The sequence below is a fragment of the Anguilla anguilla genome, chromosome 10 (genome assembly GCF_013347855.1).
Source record: "Anguilla anguilla isolate fAngAng1 chromosome 10, fAngAng1.pri, whole genome shotgun sequence".
NCBI classification, from domain to species: Eukaryota; Metazoa; Chordata; class Actinopteri; order Anguilliformes; family Anguillidae; genus Anguilla; species Anguilla anguilla.
In genome coordinates, this window is record NC_049210.1 from 36000169 (window position 1) to 36013245 (window position 13077).

Below are 13077 nucleotides of genomic sequence, written 5' to 3' on the forward strand. Positions count from 1 at the left end.
AATGTGCTTTAAGTTTGTTTTTTGTTTTGCTTGTCATGGCAGTGGAAACACTCGAGCCATCAGGATATGGCCTCCGGGTCAGGGTAGAGAAATAAATACCAATCAGAGCGAGTAGAGGACACAAACACCAGAGCGTGCGAAGAGGCTGAAGATTCTTAACAGTGAAAGGACAGAAATTCAACTGTCACTGTCACTTTGTGCTTTTCCGGGGATAAAACAGATAAAACAGGCCCCATTTTGCCTCATCTGGAACCTAGTGTGTTTGGCCAAGGTATATCACTGGAGCACATGGCAATATACATAGAAACTGAATGGGTACAATCAAAATGGCGACAGCACAAAGGCACAGGACTTAAAGGAAGTGATCAACCATTATTTCATGAAATAAGAAACACCACCTGTTAGCTGCTGTATTGGAACAAACATGACAAAGAATGAGCAAAGTGATGATCAACTGACAAACAGCTGTAGTTCATTTGTTTGGCTAGTCGAACGTGTCTCAACCAATTTCATCTCAATTATGACTCTTGTTTCATTGTATACAGGTTGCTCACATTCTTTCTGTATGTGAAAAAGGACAACCAATCACACAGAGACGGAGCGACAGCTTGTCACAACAGGTTAATCCGGGGTTCGGGCGGCTCGCCGCCGGGCAGCCAATCAGAGCGAGGCGTGCGCTCACATCCCCCGGTACTACGGTAAGCTGGCTTAACCTTTAGATTTCCACCCGATGACAAGATTAGAGGCCCATGAAGTTTGCCTGCAGGATGAAGCAGGTTTTTTTTTTTATGTTTCTTTGAAAGCATTAACCAGGGTGACTATGCAATCTGCCACCCAACGCAGATTTGACAGGACGGTGAAAAACTTCCGGCTACTACAGGGAGGTGACTCCACTGGCTCATCTTTTCACAGCGCTTACAGTCTGCTATGCATTATGAGCTCTGCTCTGCAGCAGCTTGTGTGGACCATGTAGCAGCCTCTCGCAGGCCTTTGCGTGCTAAACAGCCAATCCAGAGATAATATCCTCAGGGCACAAGACAGACAGAAAAACAGTCAGAGAAACATCAAAAAGGGGCTCCTCTGGATGCCGCCCCCTCCGCCCTGCCCTCCTGACCCTTCTGGCGTGTGACCCCACCTTGCCCCCCACCGGGGAATCATGGGGAAAACATGACATCACCCCCCCTCCGAGTCTCCCATGAGTTACATCACTACTTGGAGCAGAAAGCACCCTCCGCCTTTCAACACCTCAAAACAAAGACGCTTTTCACAGCCCACTCTGTTCTTTCACTCTACTCCATACCAACACAGCCCACTCCTTACTCCCGTTCTACTCCCCACCATGAACTACTAACCGTTAAATAGCCTCGAGCTAAGCATTAAATAGCCTTCAGCTGGGCATTAAACTGCCTAGAGCTGGGCATTACAGGCCAACAGGACTGACAGTGGAGTTCTGTGTTCCAGCTGGGGATTGCACTGGCATCCCGGGCACAGAAAACAGCCAGCAAGCTTTCGCCTCTGACAATAAACAAGCACTGAGAAGCACAGCTCTCCCTCCCAATACCGTGACCACCCCCCCCACCCCCACCCCCCACCGATGCACCCAACCACCCCCGGCACACACAGGGCAGTGGACGCGGCTGTTCCAGTTACCGCCAGCCTCCTCCTGTTCCGGGCAGCGCCCGCCGCCGCTACCACTGGGCACGGTCCGATCGTTCGTGCCCGGGATGCCCGCTGCACCCCAGGGTCCAGAAACAGGGCCAGCAGCTGGGCCAGGTTGGGCCAGAGGCTGGGCAGAGAGGGCAGCCTTTAACACTGCCAGGCTTTGTTTACTGTAACAGGTCTTTTTCCTTTTCCACTTTTCCCTCCCCTCTCTCCTTCTCTGGAGCGAGAGAAGCCAGGAGAGCCCTGCCAAGAGAGCAGGCCCGTCCAAATTACAGGCCCAGCTTTCTGCGCTCTGACGCAGGCCTTCCTGAACACTCCGCCCAGCAATTACAGCCACATGTGCACCTTGTGGAAGCAGCGCTGCTGAGAGAGACAGGCAAACGAACATAACCTCTCTCCCTCTCCCATTCACACGCACGCATACGCAAACACGCACGGTCACATACACACAGACACGCACGCAAGCACACACACAGACATGCACACACACAGACACAAATGCATACATACACACACACACACACAGACATGCACACACATGCACACACACAGACACAAATGCATACATACACACATGTGCACCTTGTGGAAGCAGAGCTGCTGAGAGAGACAGGCGAACGAACATAACCTCTCTCCCTCTCCCATTCACACGCACGCATACGCAAACACGCACGATCACATACACACAGACACGCACGCAAGCACACACACAGACATGCACACACATGCACACACACAGACACAAATGCATACATACACACATGTGCACCTTGTGGAAGCAGAGCTGCTGAGAGAGACAGGCAAATGGACATAACCTCTCTCCCTCTCCCATTCACACACACGCATAGCAAACATGCATGCTCACATACACACATACACACAGACACGCACGCAAGCACACACACAGACATGCACACACATGCACACACACAGACACACATGCATACATACACACACACACATGCAGACACACAAACACACGACTGCACACTCACACACATCATCATGACATTCAAGCTCATACAAACACACACCAGCTTTCCCTCTCTCTCTCATAAGCATGCATAAATACAACGATGTGCACATTTACAGACACACACACACACACATTGCTCTGTTCATAACTAATGTAAATTTCACGCAAATTTTGGTGAGAAACATGAGACAGGCAGTGAACATAGTGTTCTGATGTTTGCATTTTTTTTCCTTTCACAAGCTTGGTTTTAAGTGGGAAAAGTTACAGCATCGCACATTTTCCAGTCACTGTGGTGCACATTAAAAACATGTTTACAGCGATACATTCATCAATAAACTAAACATATTTTCACTTTTTGAAGTAAAAGCAAACATTCAGCTGAAGAAAATGAGATTTTTTCCGTATTTACCCTGGTGCTCGACACCACCGCTACAGACACAAACGGCGTGTGTTTCAGCTGGGTGAAAGGCGTCATTATCGCGGCCGGTGTGGGAGAGGTGGGGCGGGCGGGGCGGGCGGGGCTGTGGCGGGGCGGGGGTCCGTGCCCGGGCGGCTCCCTCGATGCTCCGGCTCCCGTTCCGGTGTTTTTCAAAGGAAGCCGGCCCCGGGGCTGAGGCATTTCGCCGGATCCCGCGCACAGAGTGGCCATTCAGCGCCGCTCCCCGCACAAAGACCCTTTTCACCGCCGCGCCGCCGCCCGCTACCCGCTGCACCTCACAGGGACAGGGAGCAGGGAGCCGCTCGGACCGCACGCACAAGTGCTAACACTACTGAACACACGTACACTTAATGCACAAACATGGTGCATATGTGCACACATAGACTTACAGAATAGGGCTGTTAGGAGTATGCATTGTGAGTCACAATCCCCTTTTCTTTATTATACAGTGCCCACTGCCTATTGAACCCTCCAGACCTGCAGGCATACACACTTATAAGAGTAGGTTTTTTTTTTCAAAAATCTACGTCAGTGTTCTAGAACTCTAGTATTGATTGTTACATGAGCATTAAAATGTTCTGTCAAGAACACTCTAATCACATATTAGTGACCTTACACCTTAAAGGGTTACAGCATAAGCACCAGTTATGTACGCACACACCAACGTTTTTGCAGGAAAACAGCCTGTATGCAATACATGCATAGAATCCTCTTACTGTCTGCACCCACTGCATCCCACATCCTTCTACACTGGACTCCGTGGACTGTGTGCACATTCCTAAGAGCACCCAATCGCACACACGCTCGCAGCACAGACCCCAGGCAAGCAAGCTATACACACACCCAGACTTCAACCAGGACAGCGACCAGCAAACGGAACAAACAAAACAAACACGAGCGCAAACACGAAGTACGCGGGAAAGCGTAACGGTAACAAACTAACGGGCTACCAGGGGGGAATGCAAACAAACCAAAGGGCACGTTTGACTCTCTGTTTCGGCCCGTCCGGAGAAAGGACACCCTTGTTTGCCCCAGCCGGAGACCCTGGTGCTGCACCGCAGCTGAACCAATAGAGGAAGAAGCCCAGGCTTCACTGCTCTGCTGTGGATGGAGAGCACTTCCTGTCTGTGCATGGCAGCTACACTGCACTTCCTTCCAAGACCAGTGCCCCACTGCATTAGGAGCCTGTAATGTGAAGGTCAATGCACAGCTGCCATAGCCATTAGCTCATGAAGTCAAATTACATTCATTTGGCCGGCGCCCTTAATCAGGAAAGCTTGCGAAACCCTTAAGTGTAAAACTAAGGGTGGACCAGAGAACGGAAGTAACCTCTAGGTGGGGTGTCCTGGGGAGATATGCCCCCCCTCCGTCCCCAATCCACTGCCCCTATTTTTACAACAGCAGGTCACAGCTCAGCTATTAGTCAGCTGAACTACCCTGTGGGGGGGATTACACCCCCCTGCCGAACAGCTGAGTATCCCCTCAACTTCATCGCCGTGCGGGGCGATGAAGGTCATGTCACGGCCTGTCACGCTGTCGTTTGGCCCACCCCCCCCCTCTGCTGCACACGCTCCCCAAATTCCTTGATTGGTTAGAAAGTCTCTCTCTGCTCAGGCTTGTTAGCACAACTGATATGTGACAGCGTTGGCCGACTGGCAGCCTTTAGCACACAAACACACACACGTGCGTGCACACACACGTATGAACAAACATGCACGTACACGTACACACACACAAACACACACAGGCAGCATGAATATTAACAGGTGGACATTTGTTAAAGAATTGCCACAGAAAGGCTGAACTTTCCCAGCATTCAATGCACAGTCCGCATTAGTGGTGGCTTTTTAATGTCTAAGTGGGACGAGGCCGTGAGGCGGGAGCGGTCCGTGCTTTGTTTTCGATGTGCTGGCTCGCGAGCCGGTGCTCTTCTCTGGAGTGACTGCCAATGTTTTTCGGGGAAGGGGTGCAATTAATCCCTTCAAACGGTCCCAGTGTGCCACGGCTCTTGATCTGCCTAATCCTTCACCGGTGACAACAACAACAGCGGCATCGGCAGGGGAGGGAGACCCAGGAGTCCCGCCCACCTCCAGACTCCTCCCACTGGAAGCTCCTGCTGAGAAGGTCAAAGCCCTCAGGCTAGGTCTGAAAAGCACAGATCTCTCCTCCGCCCCACTAAGCCAATGCTTTTAGGCTCAATAAAAATGCACCTCCGGGGGACTGCCTTACACAACAAAACCCAGAAAAGGTGTTTTGTTGGACATAACAAGGGCCACTGGTGCGCCATCTGTTTACTGATCACAACAACACACGTTTCCTGTCCAGTTTTTTTTTCTTCTAGATACTCAAAATACCACAAGATTCCACAATTACAAATGAAAACATGAAGACAGTTTTAATAGAACAGCCCCAGGACCAGGAGTAAAACATGGCCCTGGGGCTGCTCTACTAAATCAAAAGATCAGGGGTCAAGAGAGTCAAATCCAATTAAGTCAGGCTTTTACACAGGGCTTTTAAAAGGTGTCTAAAGTTCTTACAGCACTGTCACTAAAGGCAACAGGACTCTCTTCAGTTCATTAGACACTACTGCTTAGCTTCTGTGTCAAGGAAAAGGCGTGCGCACCTAAGAAATCTCACATCTCTTCCGGGGGGGGGGGGGGGGGGGGGGGCGGGGGGGGTGCCCAGCTGGACGTTAAGTACAGCCTGCAAGGAGCTTCCTCCCCCGAGAAAGGGAAACTCGCGGGCCTGTCACTCTCGCCCTGTCGTCAATCACTTCCTGCAGCGAACAGGCATCGGGGAGAGGGTGATGTCGTGGGGCGGGGCCATGAGCACACTCTTGCCCTCTCTCCAATATTTTTGCAAGTCAGGGGCATGCTGGGAATTCCTGTTTCCCAGCAACAAAGCTTTACTAGCGCTACGTCAAGGGGGTAAACGCTCAAGTTTTATGAACGACAGAGGCATAGTAAACTTTTTCCAGAAAAAACAGTACAGGGAACATGGTCAATTCCCATTTTAAAACAGGCTTTAAAAACTCGAACAAAAAAGCAAGTGGTTCAAAGTGAGGGGCTAGGAAATTATGAGGCAGCTCTTACTAGGCAAGCTAAAACCACAAGCTCTCTTGCTTTGTTTGATGTTGCTGTATTCTGCACAGAAAACACATTATTGTGCACAGCTAAGGAATGCAGTCACTTTGAAGAATGCAACATCTCGTTCTTTGGTTAATTTCTATTTCTGATAAAGTTGCAAACAGCAGTCCTGTTCTGAAGGCGTCCAAGCCAGCACGAGCGTATTGATGGGCAGGGGGGGTATGCAGTGGTTGGGGCTAGGCATCCGAGGTGGCAGCGCTTGGGCATTGGAGTGGGTGGCGTCCTCCAGAGCAGAAGATGAACCGGCACCTCTGGATGTTTACCACATACATCCCCCCCCCAGGGCTCAACGCTGCCCTCTCTGGCCAAATGGCCACAAAGCACCGCATTCCTCCCAGGCTCTCTATGGGTCAAGCGGCTCCACGGGACACAAAGAGCCAGTGTTACTGCCATCGACCGGCTGCGCCTCAGAGATAGCACAGCAGGGCTTATTTCCTATCGCATTCTTAACTGGTCACTTAATGGACAGAAGTCCGACTTTTGACCCAACGCGCTTACCCAGAAATCATGGCACACACAGTTGGGCCCTTTCCCTCAAGGAATCTCCCAAAAAAAAAAAATCAGTTGAGCTATTCAAGGCTATGATTTCACTCAACTGATAAACAAGCCCTGAGATCATAAAGCACCCCTTTCATACAGAAGTAGGCTGGTTATGTGAAGCAAGTATAGGAAAAAGATCTAATAAGTCGGAAATAAAACTGAAGTGGATTGGTTGATTTTTGAAGGCTTGTGCATTAGTGCTGCCTTTGGAAAGAAATAGTGTTGTCCTGTCTTCTCAAAGCTCACAGTCAACATCCTGGCTGGCCAATGGGACAGCCACTGCTGCTATTTAACATATGCACACAAACTAAACATAACTCTGTACTCCTGGGGCTCTAATCTTTCCAAACCCAGCATCCAGGTAACAAACCAATGCATTCTATGTGGCCCGCCCCCACAAACATTTATCTTAAACCTTAATGAAATTAAATATACTGCAATATGCAGTTCTGGAAGCCAGTCTTGTGGACAGATGTGACCAATATTTACAATGAATCAGAGTAATGGCAAGAGCAAAGAGGAGAGGCCAAAAGGAATTGCCCAAAATCCTAAGAACAACTCCCCCCCTTCATCTGTGAAACATGGAGGTGGTAGTGTTATGGTTTGGGCATGTATGGCTGCCACAGGTACTGGCTCACTTGTCTTCTTTGATGATATAACTGCTGATAGCCGCAGCTGAATCAGTTCTGAAGTGTACACAAGCACCTTATCTGCTCAAGTTCAACCAACCTCTAAATTCATTGGTGGTGCTTCATCCTACAGAAAGACAATGATCCCAAACATATTACTAAAGCAACAAAGGAGTTTTTTCAAAGCCAAAAACTGGGATATTCTTGACTGGGCACGTTTTTCACCCTAAATGAATCCAAATGAACATGCATTCATCATGCTGAAGAGAAACTTAAGGCAACTCATGCCCTTAAATAAAAGCAGAGATGGTGCACTTTAACCACATGCACATAGTTTGATTACAAATATAAACTTCTGGGGTACAGAACCAAAAAATACATCTATGTCATTGTCCTAAACATTATGGAGCTCACTGTATGTAAAAAGTCTGCCTGTACATGTCTGTTATGGCACTGATGATGTGATTAACTTGATTAGTGTGAATGTCTGTAGAGGGGAGATTACAAGCATTTTTGCTTGTGAATATCATGGATATCACGAGTACCAGTGGGGTTGTACTCCAGAGAAAAATGGAAACTGGAAATACTGTTTCTCGTGGAAACGACCCAAGCCTTGTGCTTGAATTTGGCCTTGCCATGCATCCCTGGCAACTGAAGCGTGACATCACAAAGGGGAACGTTTCTGGAGATCCTGTTTGCTGTGCGTGGACGGCAGCTTGCCGTGCGTTCCGCCCGGTAACGAGGTCAAGCCTATCCTTAGTGCTGAGCCATGCAGAGCACGCAAAGGCAAGAGAGTCAAAATTGGGTAGAGTTTGAGGCCAGAATTCCTATTAGCATTCTGATGGACTCTATTCGCCCCTCATAACAGGTAACAGCTGCAGACCAGACAGCCAATGTGTTTCGCACGCCAAAGCAGGAAAAAAGAGTGAGACACTAGGAAATGCTTTGATATTCTCAGTAGCATTCCCAAAGACCATGTGTCTCATTTTCACTCCTCCAAAAACTGAAGATTTTGGCCTCTTCCTCCACCTCTCAAAGATGCAGGAGCTGGCTCTGTCCTTCTGGAAGACTGAATCACTTGAATAATGCATAAGACTCTGTGTTTTCCGTATAAACAATTTCCACATCTACAGCACGAAATTTGCTGCCTCAAACAACCTCAATCACTCTAGCTCTGGAGTTGCAGACAAACTTTTAACTGGCGACCTTCACTTCAGAAAGCACATGCTTGCAAAATGCAAATGTCCATTTAAAAATCGGACTCCCGTTTTTTAATTTGCATATGGTCAAAGGCTTTACTGCACTCAATAAGGTGTTATGTGTAACACACAGCAGGCTGATGTTGTGTTCTAGACCTCATTTAGGATTTTATCAGTGTGAAGCAGATGAGACAGAACGAGAGAGAGAGAGAGATAGAGATTATATATACGTGTGTGAGTGCGTGTGTATGTATTTATAATATCACCTTGTTATGTTAATTTTCTTTGTTATCGGACATTTCACATGTTCTTTGCCATGCTTCGGCAATACAGATTCAACTTCTGTCATGCCAATAAAGCACTTTGAATTGAAGAGAGAGAGACAGAGAGGGAGGGCACAGTGAGTGAATGATGTTGTTTACCATTACGATGCACTACAGACTTGGCCACATATGGCGACCACACCAGATCACGCCTGACCCATGCTTCCCCTACATTGCTCAGCCCTGTTTTCCCGCATGCATGCAGATAGAGCTGCGAGGGTGCCGGGCGAAGACGGCTGCGCTGGTGGTGGCATGCGTAACGGAGCAGCGGGAACTCCGGGTGAGGACCGGACTGTACAGAATGACAGCGCCACACGAGTGTCCCAGCCAAATACGCACAATGTCATCCCTCTGAGATTCTGCGCCCCTTTTGGTCACACGTGACTGTTCTCTCTCACACAGTCACACACACACACACCAATACTTTGTGTCAGTGGGTGAAACTACTCTGGCCACTTTACCTAGTACTGAAGGTAGAGGGGTCTGGAGAACATATTTCCCACCAAAACTCACAGAGAGAACTGTAATCTCAAAGGACTCATTACCTGTAAACTCAGGGCGATCTGCCGGATGTACATCATATTGAGATCCTCCAGGATTCGCAGTTTGTCCTCCATTTCTGCTGATCTGTCAACTGGCATCCCTCGACGAGAAGTCCAGTGATCAGAAAGTTTTACTTGCAGCAGGATTTTCCCCACTTTACCAGTTATTCGATCAGAACAGAGATATTACATCGAAAATGAAAGAAATCCATTACGACAAATCAATATCTCAATCCAGGGAAACAGTTTTGAAATCCAGCTTCTTCTTTTAATCCATGTAAAACTTTATTGATGTATGATAAAAACCAAATCGAATCGTTGAAAATGATTACAGGAACTGACAGCAACAAAAACGATACTTCCCCTTCAGTAGTGTCCCATCAGACTTCCGAACGATTTCCAAGCAGCTTAGAGCTTCAACCTGCAACTACTGTACATGGCTTGTCTCGAAAGAGGCGAAGGCGCATTAAATGACTCTTCTTCATTCAAGGAAAACTTCGTGTGGTCACAGTATTCCTAATAATCTCTTCCCAAATCCATACTCTGGCTTCTCTTTTCAACCTCGGAAAAATACGCTTCTAAAACGTCCACACTCCTCTCCCTTCAGCGACTGTTGGGATAAATAAAAAAAACTTTTTTGTTGTCGTTCATTTAATTCTTCGCTTTATGTCGTTTCGTCCTGATATGAGTGCCGTCTGACCGCTCTGGCTAGACCTCATCACAAAAGGGTATCGCCTCCGCTGCAGCGTACAACCACCCCACTGTGCTCCCTATTAGTTCCTGCAGCTGAGACAGGACGGTCAATTAACCCATACAACTCGCGTCTTGTAACGGAGCATTTAAAACGAGACAACTAAACTACATAAAAGGGAGACCAGACTACACGCCCTTCAAACCACCAAATAAGAAATGCCAGACAATTATAGAAGCACTACTGTTACGCAGGACAGAGTGTTATTCCTGTTCCTTCCTGAAACACTGAAATTAAAATACCGAGTTAGATCTTATAAGTAGCCTACTGTCAGACAGGGCATTATCACGGTCCTAAATATTTTTAAAAAACGTGACTAAAGTGCAGTAAGAAACTGCTTTCAAAAATCCAATGAAGATAGTTTAAAAGTTTATTTTGAGAATGTGCTATTTAGCTCGTAATCGTTGCATTTAAACAAATCGTGCTATTTAATAAACAATGACATATTTTAACGAAACATCGCAGAATGTAAGTAAAAGGGTATATTTCATATTTTAATAACCAATCGATATTTCATAAATTAATATCCACTTGCAACTTACACAGAAGCTGTTCCAATCGCCCAGTTGACAACTCTTACGAGTATGCGCGCTAGTCTCCGTTCACTGCAGCTGTAAAGTAACTATTAACTCGAGGAAACAATGAAGCCATCTGTCCCGAATAAAAAAAACGAATGTTTCGGATTAAAAATCGAAAAGGCGTACATTAAATCACGAAGAGATGTACACTACAAAAGGATCTCGCTTTACATTTTTGACAACTGACTTCCCAGGGTAGTCTGCAGTTTAAAGCGGGGAGGTAGGCTACAAAGAGGGCAACACCTACCACCGCTATAACTGGTTTAACACAGAACTATTTCCATCCGACTCTCGAAAACCAACCGCACATTTAAGATACACTTCTTTGGTGTTCGCGAATCGATTTTACCGTTTGAACGCCTCTTCGGACTGACAGCAGTCCATGTGCCCAACAGAAATAACGGTCTTTCATCCTCCCTCAATAATTTATATTGAACACGAGTCTGGCAAGCCCTGCCCGTTTAGTGATCACTGTGCAAGCGGGGGGAGCCAGTCATCAATCTGAGAGGTCAAGCAACGCACGGGACAGAAGGCAAAATGCCCAGCTGTATACAATACCTCTTTACAAATCAGGAAATTTAATCTAAAGTCTGATAATAGGCCAATAAAAAAAGATTAGATTAACAAACAGGGCAAATTGTATACAGACGCACCTTACATGTCGCGGTGTCCCAGCTGTGACTCGTTTTAAAAAGCAGATCTCCATAATATATCCCCCCTGCTGGTTGACATCTTCACTCTCGCGGGGATGTGATAGGCTACATTATGAATAATTAAACTTGGACCACAATCTGGGTCAAAGAACTTCACTAAGGGAGAGTGAATTGGTTAAATACCGTCAGAGATACTAGTTAGAAAAAGACTGAACAGGCAGTCTGCAAACTACAATTAGTAAATGTAGGCTTCAACAGTGTTCATCAACCAGCGTTCCAAAAAAAAAAAAAGATTCCAAATATTCCCATCTGTTCAGTGTGCATAATCTAACAATTTTTCCACCATTTTCCACCAGCTGTCGAGAAAGCCTTGTCCAATCGCTCTGCTACGTCTGAATCTCGATCCAAACTGTATTTATAGCCTTCCTGTGCGCTGGATTATACTGCTGAAAGATACAATCCAAGAGCCACTGGGTCGTAAAATTCGCTTTTCTGCCAACATATCTTTCGTCTGATTATCAGTCATTTCTCTACAGCAGCTTCTCTCGCAAAAATTGACTTTACCATTTTAAATTAATTAGGAATTACACTGAAATTATTATTATTACTATTATTAGTACTTTGTTCAGTCCAGTATACTGTGTGTGTGTGTGTGCGCGTGCATGTGTGCATGTGTGTGCGTGTGTGTGTTTGAGAACCCCACATTTTCAATAGCTCAGTCACAAGGAGCCACTGGACATTTCAGGAAAACCAACCCCAAAGTGGGGCTATGAAACACATGCTGTTTCCCAAAACACACATTCCTCGTATGTTCCCGCACCGAGAGAACCGCGACTTTGACACAACTCTAAAAGCTGTAAAACCCAGATGACAAAGGAAAACAAACATTATGCGCACACATGCGTACCAGCGACCCCCCTGACATCGCCACAAGCAAACGGAGATCGGGTCAAAAGCTTTTAGGGGGTTTTTCCGCAAGAAGCCTCCTCCGTCCTTGAGTTTAAATCACCGTCAAATTTCAGAGCAGGAACTATGCAGTGGATAGGTTAAAAAAAAGGCAGATTTGTGATCCTTTTGGGTTGTCAGAGGTGGGAAGAGGGCAAGAAATGTCAGAAGAGTGTGCACTAAGGGAGAGGTTTTCATTGTTTATGAAAATAGTTGGTGGCTTGACTAGCTGACTCCCTTCAATGTAGGTCAGTACGCCAGGGCAGAATTCTGTCTCCGAGCCAGGAGACACCAGGGAACTTTTCTAAAAAACTAAAATAAATAAATAAATAAAAAACTGGGTTTTCTCCCATCTTGTCCACAGATTACCCCTTTAAGCTGTCAGATCACAAATATGTGATTAGAATGTTCTTAACTGAAGGTTCTAACACTGATGTAACAATCACTACTGGTAACAGGAAGCAACAAAGTTCTAGAACACTGACCATGAATTCTGAAAAAAAAAAACATTGAAAAAAAACCTCCTGTTCAAAGATTAAAGTTTTGTCAAAGCTGCCTCTAGTTTGCGCCTTATCTCATAACATGAGCTTTCATGAGTAGCTGCACAATGGATTTGGAAGAAAATGTGATGATCTAGAAGCACACACATATTGCCATCACCAACACAACATGAAGCACTAACAAAGCCAGTCAT

The 13077-nt window shown here is 46.6% G+C and overlaps 1 protein-coding gene across 8 annotated transcripts in view; it reads right to left on the minus strand.

Moving 5' to 3' along the window:
- rtkn (rhotekin) overlaps positions 1-13077 on the minus strand; it is a 72986-nt gene that overhangs the window by 42073 nt on the left and 17836 nt on the right. The window contains exons 1-2 of one of the 8 annotated variants that reach the window (XM_035378923.1): positions 11439-11504; positions 9460-10066 (exon numbers count right to left, since the gene is read on the minus strand). The exons of 3 other annotated variants lie outside the window; for them this stretch is intronic. In XM_035378923.1, the coding sequence (XP_035234814.1) occupies positions 9460-9555 (96 nt within the window). In that variant the 5' untranslated portion in view covers positions 9556-10066; positions 11439-11504. 4 more of the 8 variants (XM_035378924.1, XM_035378922.1, XM_035378925.1 and 1 more) reach the window with 4 other exon arrangements.